Genomic DNA, 25,371 nt, shown 5'->3' with positions numbered 1-25,371 from the left:
ACTAATTTATGACAAACTTGTGATAACAGTGTTTTGGGATCACACAAGTACATTTTGGTACGTTGAGGAATATTTTTAGGTAGGTGTACCTCTATTTTGGCAAGCTCTCGGCACCATTTGGCATCGGTGATGACAGATAGAAATTTCTTCTTTTCCTCGGCATGATCAAAGAAATCGCAAAGTTGAGCCCCGACCCTGGCTACAGCCTGAGAAACAGCAAGGCATAAATACAAATATGATTACCATAAATGTCAAAGGCAATCATGTAAACATTAAATAGATAGTACATTTGGCATACCAAAATTCTCTCATAGTTTTGCCAGGTGTTAATAACCTTCCAAAGGATTTTAAAAACCTCGTCCTTTGAGAGGAGCATACACAACCCATTGGCAAAATAGCTATCCACTGTCCTCCAGTTGAACACCTACATTACATAAAAAACAGAATTTTATTTTCATTAATTCATTGAGATATTTTTTTTACCCTGGCCAATCCACAGTTTGCAGAGCTCATTCAAACCAAACCACAAAAATCAGGTAGAACTCACTTTATTAAGCAGGGCTACAGCAATTGAGTTCAGTGACGAGATGTTGCTCTTGTGCAGCTCATTTAATGATGCATTGAACTTTCTCAAATCTTGCATGTCATAGAGCTGAAAAGTTTAAAAAAAAAAAGGGGGGGGGGGAATTATATTGCTATAAGTTATTTCGTGGGTAGTAGAGTAAGAGCTATTATCAACAAAGTAGCTACAGTAGGTATGGAAGAGTGTGTCTACTAGTTAAAGAGGTTTACCTGTGCAGTAATCTTGGGTTCCATGATGTTGGAGGTAATGTGCTGCAGGCAGCTAAAATAAGAGTTGAACAATACCCTAATGGCCAACTCCAACTGACTACATTCCTGTAATATTTGTAACATACTAGAAAGAGGACCCAGTAGGGACTGCAAGTAGTTGAAACCTGCACCAAAGACCAAACCAATGTTATGAGTCAAAAAGATTGTCAGTCCAGTGTGATAATGACATTTAATAGTTCATGGATCCCTTTAACCGCAATGGTCATCGGGGCACAAATTCCTGATTTACAGACATGCAAATAACGACGATGCTGACTGTACCCACCTTTTTTAAATGAGCAGTGAGCAAGGGAGGGACAGTCGAGAGAGTGCAGTTTGGTTTCTGCAACCAAAGAAGAGATCACAGTTATTGCAGGAAAAAAATAATGAAACAGCGCTCTCTGCATTGAATTCAGGCATAAAATTGGTCTAAAACCGCTGGGGAAAAAAACATTGTTGATTAAAATATTATAATATTCCTGTTGAGGGTTTTCTGGAGCTGGAACATCAATCACACTTTAACTTGTTTCAACAGGGAACAATACATCACTAGAGCACACTGTCAATTTATAATGATATTTTAGTTCTATGTTCTTTTTGTGCAATGTTGCTGCTAATGTCTAGAACTTTTTTGTATAGCACTATTTTCTGAGGAGCTTACAACTTCAGCCAGTCTACACAAGCACTACCTTGTAAATATTGCCTATCCATCCTAATACACTTTTTATACATATTTTTTTATCCAAGTTATTGTGTTTATCCTGATCACCATGTATAATCTTGTCAAAAATGTGTGCTATGTTGTTTAATCAATTACTGTAAACACTAATTTATTTTATTCAAAATATTTAGATTTACCTTGAGAAACGGGTATCAAGCACTCAGTGAGTTCATACTGGACAGGTAAAACTGACACCGGGTCCAATACGATGCAATCCTCATTGAAGACATTTTGGAAACACCACTGAGAATACTGATCTTTCTCGGTGTTCATGCCCATATCCTGTGTTCATCAAGTCAAACGTGTTATTTTAGCATGATGAATAAGCAACATTTTCTTTTCATAATTGAACTGTTGAATTTTATTGGAATAACGTAATGATTTGAATCCATGTATCAAGCTAAACAAAATAAGTAAAAAATAAAACAGCACATTACGATCATTTTACAGTGCAAGTAATGCACAAAAATATATAATTTAATTTACTGATTTGGTAGATGTAATTGTCAAAACTGGAGATTTTTCCAATTCTGTTTTTAAAGAGGACTTATATTTAGGCATAGCAAAAAAGATCAGTAGTATCCTGTGTGTGTGCGAGATGAAATGTGACCTTTGTTATATAGCCGTAGTTTTCTGTTATTTGGCACTGGTGGTAGATGTCCATGGTCAGTTGTGTTGACTTGCAAAGCTCCAAACAATCTAGTAACAAGTCTGTTAAATAAAAATAGAACCCCCCCACCCATATTCATATGTACCTTATCCTTTAAGATTATTGCATACACAAGTCCAAGTGTTTACCTGGGTCGCACACAGTGACTGCCTGGCAGGCGAGGCGGTAGATGATAGCTGGCAAGTCTTTGTCATCGGGCAGCACCATGGGCACATTGGCTTTTAACATATGGCAAAGCCTCTTTGCAGCCACAAACAACACTTTGCCAGTAACACCGTTGTAGTGGTGTTTATAGAGCTCGCTGGAGTTGAAATATGGAGATTAAAAAAAATAAAGTTAAACAGGTCATCCATGAGACATTTCAGAAGAAAAAAACCAAAAGGTTAGCAGGAATTTCTACTAAGAGTCAAAAGGTTATCAAATGAATATTTTGTAAAGTTTACAGCCCAAATTTGTGTTTAGATGGAAACATCACTCAATAGTTGGTTTTATTTCCAGCGAATAAGTATTTTTGAGGATGTTGAAAAGTCCCAAAAATCTGATCTCCATTATAAGGTAAAATTGTATGCACAAGTCTGAGTTTGAACTGGAAAATATTAATCATTATGTTTAGGTTGGGCTTCTCTCTCGTCAACTTTATTTAAAATAAATTTATGTTTATAAAAATGTCGAATAAAACAATGTTTGGATACTAAAAGAAAGGCATTTGATGACCCGTCATTGTTCTTATTTGTCTCCTTTCTATAAGAGTGCTGCGCTAGATTCTTAAAGGGATTCCCAAATTCTAAAACATACAAAATCTTTTTTTTTTTTTTATCTATATTATTACGTCAGTGGCATATTCCTAATATTTTCCAAGATAATACATTTTGAAGATAGTCTGTCTTGTCTAAGCTCTGACATCATGTGAAGCACACCAGCACCCTAGCAAGCCAGTCACCCTATTGGTTTAAATGTTAACTTGTCGAAAAGGTTTTGAATGTTTTAAGACAAGCTTTGGTCGTTTTTTTTTTGGAGAATGGTGAGGCGTTGTGTCGCTGGTGGGTGCAGCAGTGGTACAACAAATGGCGAGCAGCCGAAATGGGGCGAACTGGCAAAAATAACTCAAGTAAACTAGCCGGGACACGGCAGGCTGCTATAGAGGATGAACCGAGACCGATCCGCGGAAAAAAGCGGGAGGCCTGCTGACTGAAAACATGCAGTAACAGCCAGGATAACCGCAAGCCACGGCAGCAACAAACACAAAATCAGCCCGGAGAAAAAATTATGAGCACGGCAGGGGGGTCAGGTAGCTGACTGCCAACCTAAACCGGGAGCTATCTGGACAATATTACATTAATTGCAAAACCAGCAGCAAAAAAACAAGAGAGGAAAAGTAACAGTGACATACCTCAAATGAGGTGAAGTCAAAAAAGGAACGCTGTACACTATGGCAGGTAACCCCCTTTGATCAACTCAGACAAAAACAGTCAGAAGTCCCCCAGCGACACGGTAAGCAAAGTTATAATTACTCCACGCTGATAGCACACAATGTAATCGCTTTTGATCATAAAAAAGGGAATAACATTTTCGACAATGTGATTTTTTAAAGAGAATAAAACACTATACTACCTGAGAATAGGCAGGGCTTTTTGGACATTGCCCGCCTCCAAAGCTTGCAGGGCCAGGTCAGACCAGAGTTCCTGCTCACTGCACTGCAACAACCGAGCCAGACGACGCAAACCGGCCTCGGTGGACACGGTTGTGGATGAGTGAGGGTCGCGTGTGCGTTCGTATGCCGCAATGTGATGCTCCCGGATCTTCTTCTGGATCTTGGGGTCTTTGTAGTTGGCCAGGGAGAAGAACACATCGAAATCCTTCAGTAGAAAAGCAAGAGCATCAGGATGGATTTACTCAAATTTTAGATCAAGAAAATTAGTGTGTGGCATTCACCTGTAATTGAGCAATGGCCTGGAAGACGTGAAGATTGTTTTCACACTCCATGCTTATGAGAGCATCATCTGAAGTTGACATTCAAGCAAATGTGATGGAAATTTACAATATAACTTGTCATTCATTTCTTAAATAAAAAGACAGATTAAGTGATTTTAAACATTTTCAAACAAAGGTGACAACCACATTTGATAATTACATTATTTCAAAGATGGGAAGTTCAATGCAAAAATATGAGTACTTCTACTTCTATAACTTTCTATGACTTTATCAAGTGTATCTGATGTATTATAAACAATTGAAGCAAAGCAGCCATGCCATTATCACAATTGAGGAAAATTGATACTTACATTTTTGCATTACATGCTGATATTTTAACGCCTCCACCATCACCTGAGCAATCACCATCTTCTCTTTCTTGTGCTAGTAATATAGAAACAAAATAGTGCACACTTTGAGTATAAACAGTTGGGCGTTGACCCAGGCAGAATAAATGGATCTTTATTTTGTATGCTTTAGAATTTGGTAATCCCTTTACCACATCACCTATCAGTATGCATTTTATATATTGACAACATGTGAATTTAATTTGAAAAAAATTAGAGCGCATTTTCTTTCAACAATGTTAGCTATTTGCAGCTTTAAGGCACCAAACGGAAAGGGTTCATTGCATGTTCTGGAGACTCAACTCACATTGTAGGACATTTTGTCTTTATCCTCTAATTTAACCATTGCCCAGGATGTAAGACGCTCCATCACGCAGGCGACTTCTTCGCAAGACAAACTCTCCAGCATACTTATACAAGAATCGCTCTGTCAAAAAAAGATATCACTGTGTAAACAAAGCAAACCAATACTTGTACTAAATCAATAATTCAACATTTTATCAAGCCAACCCAACCCTCCAAAACAAGAACAACAGGAAAAAACCAAGAATGAACACTAAAGACCCTACCCCCTAAAAAAATAAAAATAAAATGAGAAACAGAACCCCAACACAAAAACATCAAATATTTTCCCCCTCCAATAGAAAAAACATAATTAAAAAACAAAACCCCCAAACAAAACCACATAATCAAAACTAAAACCAAATATTCATCTGCCCAAAAAAACAACAGCCCCTCAGAAAAAACACAAACTCCTCTCAAAAAAAAAAAAAAAAAAAAAAAAAAAAGATTAAAACCGCAAATGAAAACACTTACCTGGCCTTTGCTAATAAGTTGAATGAGAAATAAATAATTAATATCAATTTTTGGAATTTTGCACACTTCTGCTAGAGCCATGGCGTCCTGCAGGCATGTTGGAGAATCCTGCTTCAAAATGTACCGGGCTACCGCCTAAGAAAGACAATACATACGATGCAATGTGAAAATTAATTCAGGGTTTCTAGCATTATTTACTGCATATATACAGTGAAGTATTTGAACACCCTTCTATTTTGCGGTTTCTCCCACTTAGAAATCATGGATGGGTTTGAAATTTTCATCGTAGGTGCATGTCCACTGTGAGAGACAAAAACTAAAAAACAAACAAATAAATAAATAAAAATCCTAAAATCAAAATGCATGATTTTTTAATGATTTATTTGTGTTATACAGCTGGATATAATTATTTTAACACCTGAGATAATGAATATTAATATTTGGTACAGTAGCGTTTTCCTGTAGTCTTTCACCAGGTTTGCACACACTGCAGAAGGGATGTTGGCCCACTCCTCCACACAGATCTACTCTAGATCAGTCAGGTTCTGGGCTGTCGCTGAGAAACACAGAGTTTGAGCTCCCTCCGAAGATTGTCGATTGGGTTCAGGTCTGGAAACTGGCTGGGCCGTGCTAGAACCTTGATATGCTTCTTACGGAGCCACTCCTTGGTTTTCCTGTCTGTGTGCTTCGGGTTGTTGTTGTGTTGGAAAACCCAGCCAAGACCCATCTTCAATGCTCTGACTGAGGGGAAGGAGGTTGTTCCCCAAAATCTCACAATTCACATCCCCAGGCATCCTCTCCTTAATGCAGCGCACTCGTCCTGTCCCATGTGCAGAAAAACACCCCCAAAATAAGATGCTACCACGCCCATGCTTCATAGTCGTGATGGTGTTCTTTTTCAGATTGTACTCATTATTCTTCCTCGAAACACGCTTAGTGGAATTATGACCAAAAATTTATATTTTCGTCTCATTTGACCACAAAACTTTCTCCCATGACTCCTCTGTGTTGTCCAAATGGTCATATGAAAACTTAAGACAGGCTTTGACATGTGCTGGTTTAAGCAAAGGAACCTTTCGTGCCATGAATGATTTCAAATCATGAGTCTGAATGTATCACCTAAGGTAACCTTGGAAACGGGCGGACCCAGCTCTTTTCAGGTAATTGACCAACTCCAGTCGTGTAGTTCCAGGCTGATTCCTCACCTTTCTTCGAATCATTGAGAACCCAACGAGGTAATATCTTGCATGAGGCTCCACTCCGATTGAGATTGACCGTCATGTTTAGCATCTTCCATTTTCTAATGATTGCTCCAACAGTGGACCTTTTTTCACCAAGCAGCTTGGCAATTGGCCCATAGCCCTATCTAGCCTTGTAGAGGTGTACAATTCTGTCTCTGGTGTCTTTGGACAGCCATTGGTCTTCGTCATGTTACAAATTAAAGTCTTACTGATTGTATGGGGTTGACAAGTGTCTTTATAAAGCTTATGACAACAAACAGGTGCATCTGATTCAGGATGACACATGGAATGCAGGTGGAGTTCTAATGGGTGGACTAAAAGGTCTTTCAGGGTCAGAATTCAAGATGATACACAGGTGTTCAAATACTTATTTGGAACTGTACCACACAAATAAATTGTAAAATAATCATGCATTGTGATTTCTGGATTTTTCTTTTTAGTTTCTCTCTCTAACAGTGGACATGCACTTACGATGAAAATTTCTGACCCCTCCATGATTTCCAAGTTGAAGAAATAGCAAATTACCAGGGTGTTCAAATACTTTTTTTCTTCACTGTATATACGTCTAATATTGAATGAGTTTTGGCAAAAATTCAGTGTAATATACCTTCATTTGCCTCGGGCTTGAGTAGTGGTCACGGACCCCGTAGCTCCGCAGAAGTTTGCGTATTTCTGTTAGAAGGTAGCTTTCCTTTAAAAGCTGCTGCCTGTCAGGCAAAAGCAAAAGTGAGGACTTTGAAAAGTGAATTAAATAAGGTATAAATATCTATGTACTCCTATCTGTAGCTAGAGTTGAGACATACTTTGGTCCATCCATCTTCAGGTACTGCTGAACGAGTTCCTCTACCACGTTACTCCAAGGAAAGACAGCTTTCTGCGTGATCTCTAACACAGCATCCACTTTCAGCTGAGAGCAAGACACGGAGAAGGCTTACTTAATTTAATCAAATGGAGGAATATTTTAGTAGCTTACTATGTTTTTATACTACCCACCGACCATAAAATCAGCCATTTCAAATGAGCCATGCTTATTTTGCTCTATCAATTAATATTGAATTCCTTCTTAATAGCTCTTAATTAATTTTCCTTGCCATAAGCAAAAGATGTCTTTTGTATCTTGTATTTGGTTCCTTCATTACACAATCTGTCATGACAGTAGAATTTATCTTTTTTTCTTTTTCTTTACTGTTTTTAACCCAACATGTCATGAACATCAATTATGTTATCATTCACACATTGTGTTTGTCTGTGGCTTTTCATTAAGGCACAGCACACAAGAAAAAAACATCATCATTATTTCCCAAAAGAAAACAAACTATTTGCACACTAACAGCTGTACAATACAATAATACCTCGCCTGCAAAGCCGTAAGCGCACCACGGGGGACAGTAAAACGTCACCTGCACGACGAGCAAAACAAGCGGGGCCGAAAGGGAAGACGGTGCTGTGTCGAAAAATGTTCGCACGCATGAAAAATCTTTCTCTGTCTTCGATCGCACAAATCCATGAAATTCACTCGGGTTACTCATTCTGGTCCCATCTCCTCACAATGAAAAGCATTTCTTTCTGGCAGCAAAAGATCCTAAAAGTGACGTATGCGTGCTCCGCTTAGGGGGACATTTCAAACGGGAGGGACATTTTTCAACACAACACATGCATGGAGGTAACATTCAGTGCTTGAAGCACCACCTCTGGCGGTAGGTAGGGACGAAATAGATCTTTTATTTTTCAGTTCACTTCCCTGAAATGTTTTGTTTGTATAATATAACTCACATCCTTATTTGCCATACATCCCAGCACAGCCACTGCTTTGGCTTCCCATGAAGTGAAAAGTGTTGTGGTTTGGGAGCTGCAACGTTCCAGCATATCCTAAAATAAATTCAATATAGATTTTATTTTTAAAAATGACATTGGTGCCTTATCAGTTTGCACTCAGCTTGTATTACCTTAATGTACTGCAAAAGGAGCTCATCCAAAGAAAGGTCATGCTCCTCAGCATAAGGAAGGATGTTGTTTTCCACTGTGGAGGTGACCAGCTCCGGAGCCATCACTTCATCCAGCATGAGGAACACGACACTGCGCACGTTTCCCTAGAGGGTGTATACCATTTAAATACAGCTTTACACAAGAAAACATCATTTTGAAGACTAAAGCTAGAATTGAGAAAAGTGAAAAGGAAGACATTTCTGCCCGGAATGCCAAAACATCATGCATACAGTATTAAAAACAAATTAAATGTCTTTAGATGTTGCAACAATAATGTGTTTATTTGAAATAGGAACACATGGCTATTTGGAAGGAATTTGTCACACAAAAAAATAAAATCAGAATTGGGATAATCCAAGTGGGCTAAAGCCAAATTTCATCTTTCCTCAAAAGCAGCATAAGTCCTCTTCAGAATATAGTGCTCCTGGTGTGTGTATGTGTGTGTGTGTGTGCAGTACAGAATTAATTAAAAACAAACCTTCTCAAAGAGTGAAAGAGAAAGTCTACAATTGTATTTGGTATGGAGATCACACAGCTGCTGCAAATTTGACACCAAGGTCCTCAAGTTCTCGACTTCTTCCGAGCTGTAATTGCAACCCTAAAATAAAATGAAAAAATTGTTTATGACGTGCATTTGATTTACCATGGTCCATTTGTGTATCTCAAATTTATATATAGCCCTGGTAAGTACAGGGTTAGAGTAAAATTAACTTACAAATTCCATACAGGACAATAAAGATGGCAGTCCGAGCTCTGCTAACATCAGTCCGTTCTGAGGCCATTCAGCCTGGAAAAGCAAAACAGTTTTTAATCATCATACAAAGTGTCTTGCTGAGTAAATGAGCTTTTTCACGGTTAGGATTATTATAGATATTAAAAAAAAACGTTTTTTTTTTTTACAAATAAAACACTAAACAAAGGATAACTAAATCATTTTCCTTGCTTTTTTAAACGTCCTGAGAAGATGTGACCCACTTGAGCCAGAAAACCTTGGCCTGAGGGGAGCAATTATGCCCTGTTATCAATGACAAGTGTGGGAGTTTGCTTGCTGTAATCTTCTACAGCTGATTAGTTTTAAATTTAAGAGGGGGACCTGAGCGTCTGAGCTAAAAGTTGTTCGGGCTTTCAGCTGATCACACTCCCCTCATGAGTTAAAATTGACGTTCCTTGTATCTCATTGTATGCTTTGTTACAGGATTTAGGTGATAGATCCGACATGTACCTTTTCCATCAGCTCAAGATTACGTGCCCTTTGCTCAATCCATTTCGCTAGGATTTTCTACAATCAAGAAAAAAAACTTTAACATTAAATGATTCTTTTTCGATTTTGTGCATGAGAAGTGACGCAACCTGTACAGTTGGAAGCACTTTCTGGACAAACGGAAGGAACACTGTCTTAAACCAGCGGCACAGGTCTCGGGATGGTATATCTTCTGGAATGGCATTCAGGATGGCCACAAGGCTGCTCTCAGTGAAGTTGTTTGCAATCAGGCCCTTGGAAAAAAAAACAGAACAGGGTTCAGTTCTTAAGTAAAGTAGACCCGTATCTAGGATGCCAGTCTGTCACATAAGATGCTTGTCTGTCTTGTTGTCCATGTTTTAATTTTGATACAGTACAGAGTCTCCAAACAAACCACCCCCTCTGTTTCCATCCATTAACTCCACTGTACAACTCTTGTCACACCAAAGGGTAAAGAAAAAACATTTTTTTACTTGACATGTAAAATTCTGCATTTATATTGAATGTTATTTCACCATATACACGTATATCATGTTATGTAGTACTTACGGTATACAAGGTTCGTGCCAAATTCAAACACTCTTAAAAGCACTTGGAAAGCCTTTTTTCTCATATCCCATGTACCCAGAATCATGGTTTCTTAAACTGTCGCCTTCTGGTGTGTGAGTGTGTGTGAATGGCTACGTGTGAACCACATTGTGAAGCGCTTTGGTAGGTCTTCATTGACATGAAAAGCGCTCTCTAAATGCAGACCATTTACTGTCCTCTTGGGTGCGACACGTAGGGGGCGATGATGCCTCACATAACCCCATAACCAACTAACGCCAGCTGCTGCTAGTCACAGGGAATGAAATGCAATGGCAAAGTGAAGCTACCAGAGCAGGCACATCAGTGTGGTTTTTAAGCGGATTCTATTTTTTTTCTTGTCTATTGAGTCATACTGCTGGAACACACAGCAACAATTCTAACCATTTAAAAACATTTTATCCAAAATTCAAGGTCTTTTCCAACCTTGATTATACAACATGAAAATTCAAGCATTTTTTAAGGAGTTCAAGCACCCATAAAACACTGTATATACTTTTTTGTTATTGTAATGTTTACATCTGGGGTACAGGCAGGCTGATTACCATACGTTTCTATCCCCAACCATGCAGCAATTTCACTTTACGGCCCCCACCTAAGAAATTGATTAATGTTGTATCCCAAGGGTTCACTGTACAACAGAAGTAAGATCTCATGCCCGAGCCCGGCCCTAAAATGTCCGTTATTACGTTCAGGTTCAACCAGGGTTTCTCTGAGTCAGCAAAAACGACCCCTCCGGTTCCCCAAATCACCCCTTCCCGAGGCCTCACAAATAAAATGTGGCGATTTCAGATTTTCATACCTCTACTGTACTAGTTTGCCACCTCTTATCAATCCTTACCTCATATTTCAGCCAGAGGAGCTGTGCACCACACCAGTCACCATCACTCAGGTGGCTCAGAATGTCTCCAAACATGTCCGTGCTGTTCAGGAACTCAATCCAAGCAATGCCGCTATATTTTACCCAAAATAGATCATCACTGCCACTCAATCTTCCAATCCATCAACATTCATTATCATTTCAAAAACAAGAATTTACTTGAATTTGTCCTGGCCGTGAAGGCTGCAGAATGTCGCAAGTCTGGCCAAGGCCTCGTGGATCTGGAAGACTGAAGAACGCGTGGCGGCGTAACTCAGCATCGTTTCCGCCGTGTCAAAGCTCGGCCACGGTGCCCTGAGGCAGTAATCCACCACAAAGTTCTCATCCTAGAACGCAATGGAGGACTTTTCTTCATGTCTATACTGAATTTGGGGATTTATGTTTGTGGTCTCTTGTGCAGAAGCTTTTTCCTCTGAACTATAGGTTACTCACGGCAATCTTCATCAGATTCATTTTTGCCTCCTCCACAATTTCTGCCCATGTGTCTTGTCCATAGCCGTCGACAGAAGCTGAAGCAAGCTGCTCCAGCACGAAGTTCAGCTTCACCTTGTAAACCAACTAAAAGGAAACCAGAATTGGGAATTACAACAGTTTTCCCATATTTTTCACAAAACACAAACAAAACAAAATGTCAATAAAAGTTTGATACGCAGGGTTAAAATATGTAATTCATGAATTTATTGTTGTATTACACAAGTTATTTAGTTCATTCTTTCCCAGAAATTACTTTGAAACATACATATCAGTTTGCCCTTACTTAAAGGTGGTGTCCGCAACTTGAAATTTAGCTACTGTCTGCCGCCATCTCTTGGATTAAAGTCATGATCGCAGCCTCAGTCAGCTCATTACTCAAGTACTGATAAAGATAAACTCTTCTTTTTCATCTTTTTGGGGGTTTGGGTTGGCATTTGGACTGTATTTCAAACAGGCCTTTTCTTACTCTTATCAATTTCAGGCTACGTTAACCAAAAGAAACTTGGAAACAAGCATAAGATCACTCTCCACCCCTCCTACCCCCTTTTATGCTTCCTACTGTATTGAGAGTCCTGGAACGTCTGTGCTAAAAGGAAGATAAAACGAGAGACGCGTTGGAGTTTTTTTTTTATTATATAAAGGCTCGCCGAACTCAGTTGCGCATTGTTAACACATACTTAAATACAGAAATTATTCTACTTTCAACTTACCTAAAATCTTTAACACTTCCACTGATCGGAAATTGCTAAACAAACTATGAAATGTGCAAACAAAGAAGTAGAAACTACAGTATTTTCAAGTATATTTTCACTTGGACTGGGGTCCTCAACATAGTGCCAGTGGACACCAGGTAGCCTACTTCAAGAACAGCTGAAGAGCCTTTAACTGGTTCCGAAAATACTTTCCCAGTCATGAGTCATAGTGATTTTCAAGGAAATTCAATTTATAACTGGCATGATGTTGGAGTCGTTGACTGAGCCCATTTCCCCCTTAATAGTTAAAACCTGGTAATAACATTATAACAACATAGTAATTAAGAGATACGAGACTAGGGGTGCAACATTCAAGTCTATTAATCGACTACCTAAATAATTTAGAAGTGGTGCCCTGAGAACCTGGGGCTTAAGGGATCTGTAAACCGTATGAAGATTATAGTAATACCACATTTTAGAAAAGCCTATTAACCTGATAAATAAACCTTCACGCTAATACATGACGAAAAAGTAGCTCTGCATTTCAAAAAGTTGGTGACCCCTGAACGAGGATGATCAGTGTCACAAGATCTTAGGTACCTCTACATCCAATTCAAATAGAGTAGCAAACTTTTCAGCCTCTTCAAATCTGTGTTTGTGAAGAAGTCTGCTCAACCTGGTTAAAGAGCACAAATCACACTTTTAATATTCAAAATGGTGCGATGATATATGAAATAAATAAAGAAAAGATCTACCTGTTATCAGGCAAAGCCTCTGTCAGGCAACGGATGACAACGGAAGAAACATATTCGCCTTGACTGCTGCAGCCAAGGTGGAAAAAATACAAAAAACAAGTTTCAATTACCGGTAGTAACACCATTATCACAACTTACACAAATAGCCCACTAATTCACTTTTTGAGAACTGTTTGCCAAATGAAGTATTTTCCGTGAATGATTGAATGTTGACAGAAAACTGGGCGCGGGAATATAAAGCCAGCTCAAGAGAAAACATTACCTCTCCGAATGAGAAGTAGGAACCCCCTCCACAAAATAAATCGTGTCCTGAAAAAAAAAAGGCAAAATAATTTAGAATCTAATAAGTCACTTCTTCAGCCGTGTCCAAATACTTTTGTCTAGCACGTGACGTCATATTTATCATGATCAACAGCAGTGATGTTAATATAGTTTGCAGAGAAAAATATAGGATTCAAACCCCTGTTTCATGGCTAAATTCAAGCACTTTTTAAGGACTTAGATTTTCAGTCGCAGGAAGTTCTTCCCTTTACAATTTATTACTTAGAAACGCTTCTTTTATTTTTTTGCACGGCTAATCATAAATGTCCATAATTGAAACGTAATAATTGAAACGTAATCCTAGCAATAGTACACATTTCATAGAACTCTGTGTACCTGAATTCTTGGGCGCAATGCCGTACAAACTAATGCCAGCTGCACGAGAGTATTAGAAATGCAACGGCAAAGCAGAGCCACCGGATAGCAGTGCCAGCATCATTTTTAAGCAGACTTGTTGAGAAGCATGGCAACAATTTCTAGTATTTACGAGCACTTCATCCAAAATTCAAATACTTTTCACACCTTAAACACACAACATTACCATTCAAACATTTTCAATGATTTTAAGCACCCGTACATACCCTGAAAATAAATGTCCGAACGGAAAGTTAGTTCTCATAGTCAAATAGTCGACGAGGGTCACAAACACACAAGGAAAACGTGCAGACCTCTCACCATGCTTATTTTTGTCTGGACCAGGCAGGATACTGAGAAGACATCCAGGCAGTAGCAAATTGTCATGGAAGTAAGACTTCGGATCCTGATTGAGTAATTCTAAAAATAAATATCATCATTTCACATCATTTTTTTAACTTGAGTATGTTGAGTAACACAAAGGGCTTCAGTGGTTAACTGATAATGGTACCTGACTCTCGTCTTGCTTCTCCAGGGTGATCAACTTTGCACTGTCCTCTTCTTGACTTAAATTAATAGCAATGAGTTAAAATTGCTCTCACAGTTAAACCAAAAAATATTACAGTTTTTGGGTGAAGTCCTAAGATGAATCTGCGACTTTACAGGTTAAATACATTTGCAGAGAAATTGGTTGAGTCCCCCAAAAAAGTTGAAATTCTTTCTAAATTAGGAAAAAATGTGTTTTAGTTCCTCTTCAGAGAAGTATTTTTGAAAAAAAAGTAGGAAGAATGAAACGCGTTATCTAAAAGTTGACACGCAGTAAATACAAAGAAATAATTCATCTATAAAGATTTCATTGCATTTCCGTTTTTTCCCTGAAATTTCATCCAAAATCCCTTCAATTTTTTGTCATGAGTGGAATTACACCTACCCTTCTGCCAGGGTCACAGAGCCGCAGTCAGTGATTATTTCGAAATCAAGAAGTGTGACATTCGACCAGACGTGCACCATGACCAGAAAATGAATGTCCCAGAGGCTCAGGACTGCCTGGAAAAGGCAACGTAAAGAGATTTAATTGTCAATCTAAAGCATGTATTTGTTGTCTAAATGTTTGTAGCATACTTTCAGTAAATGTAAAACCACACAAAACATAGTCATAAACTATGAGGATAAGAGATATACTATTTTGTATGGTCTTGCCATCACAGCACTCCAGTTATTGCTTTATCAACGTGTGGCTATATTTCCTGTGTTCTTTTACGTTCGCCCAGTTTGAGTTGGGTCCCAACCAATATTGAAATGTCTTTTATGTTTTTGTTCAGTTACAACTAGTTAGCGCGCCTGCATTATGTTTCATAGTCTTGTCTACATGGCAAGCTTGTTATTGTTCTGTCTCCCGATGGCAATGTGGTGTTGTTTTTCCTTTCATGTTATGTTCTGTAAGTGCCAGTAATCATAAAAATGTAAAAAGGTTTATAAAAGACTTGCCTTCCAATTTTATCAGGGATTATTATTGATAAGTTAATCATTAATTTTTGTTCTGATTTGTTTTTATTCTGCTTGCTTATAATGAACAATGTGGTTCTGATTTTACAATTGGAACCATGCAAAGGAGATTGCTTTAGATGCCAGGGTTTTTCGTTCATGTTATTATTTTTGTGCTCTACTGTTCATCATTTTGGCTCAATGTTGTTCGTTATTTAGACTATTGTTTACTGTGTATCACTGTCACTATTGGCCAATCGCGCTACTGTTCTTTGATTTTACACACCCTTTGGGGCTGATCTGCCTTTTGTAACCTAGGGGATTTAACGAAAAGAAAAGTTCAGAGGAGGACCTTTAGAACGGATCAAAATTTATCTTGAAGGTTTTTTAACAGGCCTTTCATGCTCTCCTTGCAAGCTCAAAATGCATTGACTTCTTCTCTCCTTATTTTAAGTGTTTATTAAAGGTCTACTAAACTATAAGCCTATCAACTGGGTTAGGAATACATTTATTGTTGGAGATAACTTTGAAGAATGATGAGTATTTTCGTAACATTTTACCTTATTTGTTAAAAGCACACAACAATGTGAAAAACATCTTGCCCATGTCTTTTATTTCATGTTTATCCTGGACTGCCTTGTTTAATCTCGTCCTTTGTGGTTATCAATGATAATAAAGCCAATTCTAGAACCTTCATTCCCCCCAAAAAATACTTTCCCTGCAAGTTACTTAAAAAAATAAACTGGGTACTTCACCTATTTTTGCTCAACAAATCTTAGTGTAATACTTACTGCATCTACCTTGTTTACAAGACTATAAGTTGCACGAGCCAAAAAATGCATAATTGAAGGTGGGGCGCGTCATTTCAGGTGTCCCTTAAACTTATGAACGATAGCCAGGTTTGTAAGTAGGGGAGCGTCTGTATTCAATTTAATCGATTGGAAAACAACAATGTATATATATCTATATATATTTTACAATGAGTGAGTTGGGAAGGATATTATAACCCATGAAATAAATACAACAAGTATGTGTCATTAAACTTACCTGTGTGTCCAAAATGTACAGAAAATGACCCCTCACCAACATTTTCTTGACACCTTGAAATGATATGACAGGAAGCAGTTTTTCAGTAGCAGTTCTAACACAGCTATATGCTGCAGACCAGAGGTATCCAACCTTTTTCAAGTTGGGAGCTGCTTTTTGTTACTATGCTAAATTCATTGAATTCACACTGTTTTTGTAGTATAGAGCATTTTATTGCCTGCACCACACACCCTGATCTAGTTTCTTCTTTAGCATCCTCTTCTGCGCTCCTTACCTCTGATTCTCCCTTGGGAGGTTATGAGAAAGAAGAAATAACACTATTTGCAACTGTTATTTGTCCTATTACTCTACCTGTCTACAATATTCATGCGGTGTGGAATCCAGGCCGCACCTGTCGCTATTCGAGGCACAAGATGCTGAACAAGCAGTGAAATCTTGTGGAGGTTACCATAAAGGTTCAAAATTCCGTAATGGGTTCAGTTCAGTCCACAGTGCTGTTTGGTGTTTTCTTGCCTAATGCAACATCTATTGGAGCCTGGTCACCCTGAACGGGGGATTACCACTTGTGTCCCCCCTCCTCAACGTTTCTTTTCCTCATGTTGAGGTTTGTAGTTTTTCCTTGCCTACATGTCAATTTCAGATCAGGGGATGACGTAATTGTGGCCTGTGCAGTCGTTTGAGTCATTTTGTGATTTAGGACTATACCAATAAATGTGACTTGACTTGACTATATAGCGCAAAAATGCATTTCTAAAATAACTTAATATCATGTTATTACTATGTTGTTACTAGGTTATTACCAGGTTAAATACTGGAAGTGGGATTAAATATATTTAGTCAAGAACTAAAGAAAAATCATAATGAGCCAGCACTGGTGAGCTACTTTCAGAACAAGTCCGTGGGCACCTTAGCTGTCCTTAGGAGGAACCTTGGTGCTTGGGGTCACCAAGAGACCCCTACCGTAGAACATTTGGAATTTTACATCTTTCTCCAACTGGTGTAAAATGTCAAGGTTATAAGCAATATGAAACATTTCCCCACCTTGTATCAAACTATCATCCACTGATTGAGCTAAACACATCTTGGACTGATGAGGATCGATGGTCCAGTGTGTAACTGCATTCTCCTTATTTCCCTGTTGAGTTCCAAACAGAGTATATTATTGCTGAAGGTTTTAAGACTGGGGAATATTAAGAAAAATAGAGAAATAGATTAAAACAAAGACAACAAAATGAAAAACACACGAATCAAGGCATAAAAAAAACAATCCGAGAGCTAAATAAAAAAACGCTGGAGTGCATACGTGTGGGTGGGTGGGTGAATGGGTGGATCCCTTTACCACTAGTGTGGTAGGGGCACCATTTCCTGTGGTGTGTTTCTGGCAAGTACACCTGGTGACGGCCATCTTTCTCCAGGCACAAAAGTTTCCACCCAGTATTACCATTTATTTTCTGTTTACTTAATCAGTGCTACAAAGCACTGTGTGTAAAGCTTCAAGGTGGGTTAATGCTTAGGGTTGGGGGGAGGTGGTTTTACAGGTACAATGAGAAGAAAATATAGTGCCAAAATTGAAATACTGACCATAACAGGCATGAGGAATATCTCTTTAACAGTCTATTTCATTCATCCCTGTGATCTGGTAAAATGTAGCCAATTCTTCCACTTACCATGGAATTCAATTGTTTTGGCAACAATTAAATGTCCACAATAGTAAATTATTACTGTTCACTCCACTATATTCATGTATCAAAAAAGAAATCAAAAGTGCACTTACCCCAATCAATAAATGGATTTCATTGGCTATACAGAAGGTAATTGCACTGCTGCAGCATTTTTTGTGGTACTCCTCTGTAGAGTAGGAGTCTGTCTTGATGATACTCTGAAGCTGCATCCATTCCATACAATGTTATTCGTTTTTTTCTACCCATTCAATCAAATGATAATCCAAACCACGGAACTCACCTCTTTTAGTGTGTCCATGTCCATAGTTTCAACAGCTAGGACAAAAATACAAATGAAATAAGAAAGATAAATGTACCTGACGAACACATTAATGTTTCCATTGCTGTGTCCGGTATACCTGATTTGATTCTGGCCAAATTAAGGTTGGTGATGTGGAAAAAGCAATCTTTTGTGATAAGGAACACATGAAACACTCCTATAGACACAACAACAATCAAATAAACACAACAAAATAAAACTCTAAACAAGAAATAAATTAAAGCATTGCTTGTATGTCTTAATTGATACAGCATTGTATTGCATGAAAAATGCTAAACAAATAAATGAGATTTAAATTATTTCGTAATTTTGGCCCTGTTAAACATGCTTTTTACCTGGTGAAGCCTCATTCTCCTCTGTGATGAGTGCACAATACGTTTTTACATCGCCGCTGCCTTGTTTGGCAACAAAAGGCTGTGCAAAACATGAAAGAATAATTATATTTTACCAACATTGTAATGAAGGTAAGAATGCAAATTTGTATTAAAAACAGTATGTAGGACCCATTCAATATTGATATTTATTTTGTTTGGCAAGCTGCAATTTTTAGAAGAGCACAATTCTGACAACGGATAAGATGCGCGTAATTTAGAAAAGGACAATAAAACCACTTTTTCTGTTTTCAAAGCTGACAGTGATAAAAAATATCAGATTGAAAAGGTAGAATATATGACTTTATAACAGAAAATATGCCAATGTATTTCTATTTTGGGGAAGGACAGTTTGAATTCTGCAAACTTAAAAATTGCTCGGCTGAATAGGGCACCTGTATGACACTGCAGGGGTAAACCAGTGAAAACTGTCGGGGCCTGCTGTTGTGTTGTGTCACCCTGACCCGAGTGACATGGCCGCTTTCTTGCGTCCCGTTTTATCTGAAGGGACGAAGCATGAACAACTTGGGTGCCAAGGTGCTTAACTTGTTTGGGTGTTTGGATATTTGGGTTGGCCATGGTACAAAAAATTGTGTGTGTTTTGTGTTACTTATTGCCTTTATTTTATTTTCTTTGTATGCGTTTGTTTTGCTTTAAGGTGGGTGCAAGCCAAGCAAAGACAATTCTTCTAAAGATTAAGGGAGCTGTATGGAATTAATAACTTTGTTACTCTCTTCCTCCATATTTTGGCTTGTGTCATCATTGCAGCCTCAGTCTGCTTATTCATGATACATATGCAAGTTAGTGCATTTCTAAGACGCGCGCAAATAAACTTCTCCTTTTTCGTCTAGCAAACATGTTTTATTTTTCTTCATTTAATGCGTGGTCTACCTGGTCAGACTGATGAGAAACAGAATAAATTTAAACCATTTACAAGGAATTCACCCAAAATTCAAGCATCTTTCAAACCATGAAATCAAAATTCAAGCAATTTCAAGGGTTTCAGGCACCCGTGTGAACCCTGCAGTTACCTCGTTCATAATGGTTAGAAGAACAAAAGAATGCATACTTTTGTGAGAAGTATTTTCTTGAGTGGAACAAAGATTAAGTGCAGGTTTCCGTTTCTTTCACACACAAGGACAAATTCTCCATTCAGGCAAACATCAATAGCATCAACTTCACTATCTGCGAAACAGAAAAAAACACGAAAGAAAAAATTAACTGAACAAAATTGTATTTTAAAACATTAATTTAAAACGATCATCCCGGTATCACAACATCAAAATACTTTTAAACAATGCAGGCACAAATATCTTATGTAAAGACCTTATATACAGTGCCTTCGAAATTACGCCATATTTCAGGCTTCAAACTGAGTCAAGAAAATTTCAAGGTATTTTCCTAGAAGCAAAAACGTGAGGGACACAATTTATCCAAAATTTTGTATGGTGCTAACAAACAAAAAATTGAAAGGTAGGTATTAAAAAAACATTGGCCCCCTTTGAGTTATTACTTCATTCTCCCTTTGCTGCGACCACACTCAGCCACACGTCTATTTGGGTATCTCTATATAAGTTTTGCAAAAATTGAAAGAAATATTTGTCCATTCTTCTGTAAAAAAACAGCTCAAGTTCCATAGGGTTTGATGGTGACCCTTTGTGAACATTTTTCAGACCCTCCCACAAATGCCCTATAGGATTAAGGTCTGGACTTTAGCTTGGCCTTTCTAACACCTTTACATTGTCCGTTGTAAACCATTCCGTTGTCGATTTTGCTTTATGTTTAGGGTCGTTGTCCTGTTGGATGGTAAACAGAACCTGCACCTCATTCCCTGGTCTCTTGCAGACTTCAACAGATTTTCTGCTAGAATTGCCCTGTGCTCCATCTAGAGTATGTGCATTTTAACTGAGACCTAATTCACACCGTCACTTATAGCCATTTAAGTTGACATTAGAACATTCAGAAGCCATCAGGGAACTTCTGGTATCCAATGTCTGAGGTAAAAGAACACGGGCCAATATTTTTACAACAGCAGCTTTTTCATCGTGAATATATTTTAAAATGTTGAAATAATTTGGTCATACTTCCAGATCGTGTCTCACATGTTGTTTACTATTTAAGGAAATATTTTCAGTTTTTTAGCTTTAGATTTAAAGCCTGAAATGTGGCGAAATGACCAAAAGTATTTGAGGTACCAATATTTTCACTCGGCACCATAAGTGTCCTACCAAAGTGAAGCAGCAGCAGAACGCTTTGGCAGTTCTCTTCGAGCAAAACCACAGTCTTATTGGCGACAAGCACACTCCAGTTGCTTCCACTGATGGCATACAGTTGAGGCTCTGAATCCACCTGCAAGAAAAAGTTCAATTTTGTTGTCTTTTGGAGGAAAATGAAGGAGACTAAATACTTCAAAGTCACTAATCAACAATTACCCAGTTGCCTTTTGCTCACGGCTCCCAAAATTGTGCTTGTTCTTAGAGGCAATAAGTGTTTTTTCCTAGTGTTTGATTTAAAATTATTTTGTTGTTCTTGTTTAAACATATTGACAGGTTTAAAAGTCTTTTTAAAAAGATTTTTGTGGATGAATTATGTTTTAGCGGAGACCGGCTACTAGAAAATAATTTGAAAAAAGCTACAAAAAGATTGGTGACCCTTGGTGACAAATTCCACTACTTGATATTATTACGGTACTTCTAAAATTAAATTCAAACTACAGAAGAAAGCACTAAAATTGACATATCTATGAGGGATGGCTGAGTACCGATAGCAGGTATCATGCCCATTATGCTCTCTCTGCGCTAAAATTACATTCCAGCTCCAGAGTTTGCAGTTATACAAAATCGGAATACTGTATTGTCTAAAAAGGGATGTTTGATGAAACGTTTTTTTTGGGCAGAACGTAAGACTTTTTTGGTAGTCTGGTGCTAGTTGATACTTAATAATAATAATATTAATAATAATTGTTGTTGTTGTCTCATCTCATCTCATTAGCCGTACCGCTTATCCTCATTAGGGTCGCGGGGGGGCTGGAGCCCATCCCAGCCATCTTCGGGCAGTGGGCAGGGGACACCCTGAACTGGTTGGGCACACGGGGACAGATAACTCATTCGCTCATTCACACCTAGGGACAATTTGGACCGGCCAATTCACCTGAAAATGCATGTTTTTGGAATGTGGGAGGAAACCGGAGTGCCCGGAGGAAACCCACGCAAGCACGGGGAGAACATACAAACTCCGCACAGAAAGTCTGGAGCTGGATTTGAACCCACGACAGGTTCCCATGACATGAACTGTGCCGCACAAGCGCTAACCACTGCGCCGCCGTGCTGCCCTGTTGTTGTTGTTATTATCATTATTATCACTATTACTATATTCATTAGATTTTTAAGATCATTATTGTATAGTTTACATAATTATTAGGAATTCCTATCAATTTAACATTTACTGATAATATATTATCATATTGTTAAGTATAACAATAGTAATTGATTAATTGTCGTTATAATTATTATTATTGTTGATCCCACTAACTCTAACAGTAATATGTACCTTACATTTTGAGTTGCAGGGAAATTCTTCCCCATTACGTTTTACAACTGGGAATTGCAACCAACAATTGATTTCGTAATCCATGAATCGGTCAATTATTTTTTCGATAACTCGAATTTCTTAAAGGCATTATTAATTTCCTTCTCTTTATTCAAATATTGAGGTTTGGGTCCGATAGAAAAATAATGCACGAAACAACGGAACATTTTATATTATCAAACAAAAACAAAAATCCTAGTGTTAAATTCACAATAAACAAAAATACATAAAACTGTATGCTATACACCTGCAAATATGTAAGATACTCCTTTCCTACCACCTTATCAAATGATCATGTTACATTTGGACTTATCAACACAAAAAAGAAAGAGCAATACAATTCATTTTATATGTAGCAAATGCTTTAATCCAATAAAAAGATATACTAAAAACGGAAACCCACCGTTCAAAATGTTGCTAAAAATTTGTTTTTTGGTTAAATCTTGGGATACGATAAACATTTGCAATACAAAATGATATATGTTCACGAATCTGACCCTTGTATAGAGTTAAACATGTAATTATTGTTATCATTATTAAAGAGCTTTGACTTTATTTTATACTTATTTTCCAGCTCAGTGGCCTTGGGGGGGTAGGGCGCCCGCCCCGAGACTCGGAGGTTGCTGGTTCACAACATTGGTACTCATTGCCTCCCTGCTTGGCGCTCAGCATAAGGGGTTGGGATTGGGGGGTTTGGTCACCTAATGACTCCCAACACATCAGTTCGGTTGAGCGAGGGGGCTGGGAATCCCTTCCTCTGAATCAATCTCCCAGAAATGTGAATGTGTTCTTGACTCTAGCCACCTCCCACTCAAATTGTTTTTCTCTGTATTTTAGTCTGTTCCTTTGAAAATTTGTAACTTTTTCTCATGATAAAACAGTACAAAGTTCAAACTTCAATGCCAATTTCGTTTGTAATGATGCAATCTTAAATTTGAAAAAATTGTTAAAAAACGATTTAAAATACGACGGATGAGTGGTTGGCACCGTTTTGAGGTCATAGGTTCAAATCCAGCTACGAGCCTTCCTGTGCGGGGTTTGCATGTTCTCATCTGCAGGCATTTGATTGACAAAAAAAAATAAGCAGGTGAGAATAAAAACCTTCCAACTCAGATTACTGTGAGAAAATTATAGTTTGTAGTTTTATGTCCCTCTCCTCCCTATCTATGCTTCCTTAGAAATACACAGCATCATTGTTTAAGCTTATCATAAATAATTAGCTCTTCTCTCAACAGGAGGTCCAATCTTTATCTTCCAAGGTCAGTTGGGCAGCTGGCCGGATACTTCCACTTTTGTTTCTCATTTATAATGAAAGTGACACCTAACGACCAGCATTATATCATTTCATGTAATCATGTGATCTTGTTTAAGCTAATCAGATGTATTGTTTAACACATGTGTTTTGAGCAAATGAGAAAGTAGTTATCAGATGTCGGGTGATTCCTCTCTGAGCCGATCTTGGAATCAGATCTAAGGTACAGCTCAGGTGGGATGCACCTCCGATGAAAGGGCAACCAAACTCAATCGCTGACTCAGAGTGTGTTTCTTTCCTTACCTGAAGGAGTTTCTTAATTTTTAATACAATCTCAAGTTTTAACCTTGACATTACTCAATGTTCTCATCTCATTAGCTGCACCGCTTATCCTCAGTAGGGTCGCGGGGGGTGCTGGAGCCCATCCCAGCAATCATTGGGCAGTGGGCAGGGGACACCATGAACTGGTTGCCAGCCAATCGCAGGGCACACAGGGACAGACAACTCACTCGCTCATTCACACCTAGGGACAATTTGGACCGGCCAATTCACCTGAAATGCATGTTTTTGGAATGTGGGAGGAGACCGGAGTGCCCGGAGGAAACCCACGCAAGCACGGGGAGAACATACAAACTCCGCTCAGGAAGTCTGGAGCTGGATTTGAACCCACACAGGAGGTTCCCATGACTTGAACTGTGCCGCACATGCTAATAGTGTTTATCTAAAAAGAGACTAAAACTGACCATATTCTCCAGACGGTTCAGAACAACATTCCATTTACTTAGGGTACGTCTTGGATTGAGGGGCAGGACGGCGGCGCAGCGGTTAGCGCGTGTGCAGCACAGTTTTGAGGTCATGAGATCGAACCTCCTGTGTGGAGTTTGCATGTTCTCCCCGTGCTTGCGTGGGTTTCCACCCCCATTCCAAAAACATGTGTTTCAGGTTAATTGGCCAGTCCAAATTGTCCCTAGGAGTGAATGAGCGAGTGAGATGTCTGTCAATGTGTGCCCTGCGACTGGCTGGCAACCAGTTCAGGGTGACCCCTGCCCACTGCCTGATGATAACCTGGATGGGCTCCAGCACCCCCGCGACCCTACTGAGGATAAGTGGTGCAGATGAATGGATGGATGAATGGATGGACGTCTTGGAATGGGATTTTACAGGAACATTAAGGGGTTAAAGCTTGGAAAATAGTCTATAGTTTAAGGTTTTTATTGACTTATACATTTATTTTTTACATATAGCGAATTGGACCCCCAAGAGGTAAGCCTATGCCTGGCACGTCGATGCTGATACGGGAGGTTTTGTATCATGCAACAAGGACCCGGGCCCAGTATCTTACCTCGCTCGAAGACACCTTGACTAAAGTGTCCACCTGGTACAAACTACTGCCATTTTTCTCCGCTGACACACTGCCAAAACGGACAGTGCCAGAGTCGTCGTTGACCAAAAGCTCGACGTCGTTCCACATCGCAGCACTTTAGAGGGGAAGCTAAGACTGTAGCTCCATGTTCATTACGCGTTATTCGCCCATAAAAATGGAAAAAGAAGAACTAATTAAAAATCATATCATGATAATTGTTCGCTGAAAAGAAGAATAACAAGACTTCGTTGCCATCAAACTTCCAATTTGGCGGGCGGAGGCGACGTAATAATAATACAATAATCCCTGAAGTCTATAATGCAGGTATAATTTCCAAAGAATATATGATAAGAATCCCAAATTTAGACACAAATTTATTT

The 25,371-nt window shown here is 38.6% G+C and overlaps 1 protein-coding gene across 1 annotated transcript in view; it reads right to left on the bottom strand.

Moving 5' to 3' along the window:
- kntc1 (kinetochore associated 1) overlaps window positions 1–25,198 on the bottom strand; it is a 42,477-nt gene extending 17,279 nt beyond the window's left edge. The window contains exons 1-39 of the mRNA XM_088336505.1: window positions 24,971–25,198; window positions 21,017–21,137; window positions 19,858–19,973; window positions 18,753–18,831; window positions 18,497–18,574; window positions 18,379–18,413; window positions 18,191–18,301; window positions 17,458–17,551; window positions 16,417–16,469; window positions 14,816–14,931; window positions 14,396–14,450; window positions 14,206–14,304; window positions 13,472–13,518; window positions 13,210–13,275; window positions 13,055–13,130; window positions 11,721–11,846; window positions 11,448–11,614; window positions 11,250–11,361; window positions 9,934–10,077; window positions 9,806–9,862; window positions 9,299–9,370; window positions 9,062–9,181; window positions 8,544–8,687; window positions 8,371–8,466; window positions 7,401–7,504; window positions 7,205–7,304; window positions 5,357–5,491; window positions 4,848–4,967; window positions 4,505–4,577; window positions 4,155–4,222; window positions 3,834–4,078; window positions 2,351–2,523; window positions 2,163–2,263; window positions 1,690–1,834; window positions 1,118–1,174; window positions 793–956; window positions 548–652; window positions 299–424; window positions 90–206 (exon numbers count right to left, since the gene is read on the bottom strand). Coding sequence (XP_088192631.1) covers window positions 90–206; window positions 299–424; window positions 548–652; window positions 793–956; window positions 1,118–1,174; window positions 1,690–1,834; window positions 2,163–2,263; window positions 2,351–2,523; window positions 3,834–4,078; window positions 4,155–4,222; window positions 4,505–4,577; window positions 4,848–4,967; window positions 5,357–5,491; window positions 7,205–7,304; window positions 7,401–7,504; window positions 8,371–8,466; window positions 8,544–8,687; window positions 9,062–9,181; window positions 9,299–9,370; window positions 9,806–9,862; window positions 9,934–10,077; window positions 11,250–11,361; window positions 11,448–11,614; window positions 11,721–11,846; window positions 13,055–13,130; window positions 13,210–13,275; window positions 13,472–13,518; window positions 14,206–14,304; window positions 14,396–14,450; window positions 14,816–14,931; window positions 16,417–16,469; window positions 17,458–17,551; window positions 18,191–18,301; window positions 18,379–18,413; window positions 18,497–18,574; window positions 18,753–18,831; window positions 19,858–19,973; window positions 21,017–21,137; window positions 24,971–25,099 — 4,146 coding nt within the window. The 5' untranslated portion in view covers window positions 25,100–25,198. The remainder of the gene's footprint in view (window positions 1–89; window positions 207–298; window positions 425–547; window positions 653–792; window positions 957–1,117; window positions 1,175–1,689; window positions 1,835–2,162; window positions 2,264–2,350; window positions 2,524–3,833; window positions 4,079–4,154; window positions 4,223–4,504; window positions 4,578–4,847; window positions 4,968–5,356; window positions 5,492–7,204; window positions 7,305–7,400; window positions 7,505–8,370; window positions 8,467–8,543; window positions 8,688–9,061; window positions 9,182–9,298; window positions 9,371–9,805; window positions 9,863–9,933; window positions 10,078–11,249; window positions 11,362–11,447; window positions 11,615–11,720; window positions 11,847–13,054; window positions 13,131–13,209; window positions 13,276–13,471; window positions 13,519–14,205; window positions 14,305–14,395; window positions 14,451–14,815; window positions 14,932–16,416; window positions 16,470–17,457; window positions 17,552–18,190; window positions 18,302–18,378; window positions 18,414–18,496; window positions 18,575–18,752; window positions 18,832–19,857; window positions 19,974–21,016; window positions 21,138–24,970) is intronic.
- Window positions 25,199–25,371: the final 173 nt, after the last annotated feature.

Source organism: Urocampus carinirostris, chromosome 5 (assembly GCF_059441175.1).
Source record: "Urocampus carinirostris isolate Australia breed hairy pipefish chromosome 5, RoL_Ucar_1.0, whole genome shotgun sequence".
Lineage (NCBI taxonomy): Eukaryota > Metazoa > Chordata > Actinopteri > Syngnathiformes > Syngnathidae > Urocampus > Urocampus carinirostris.
The sequence above is the reverse complement of the archived record's forward strand: the minus strand, read 5'-3'. Positions and strand labels throughout refer to the sequence as shown.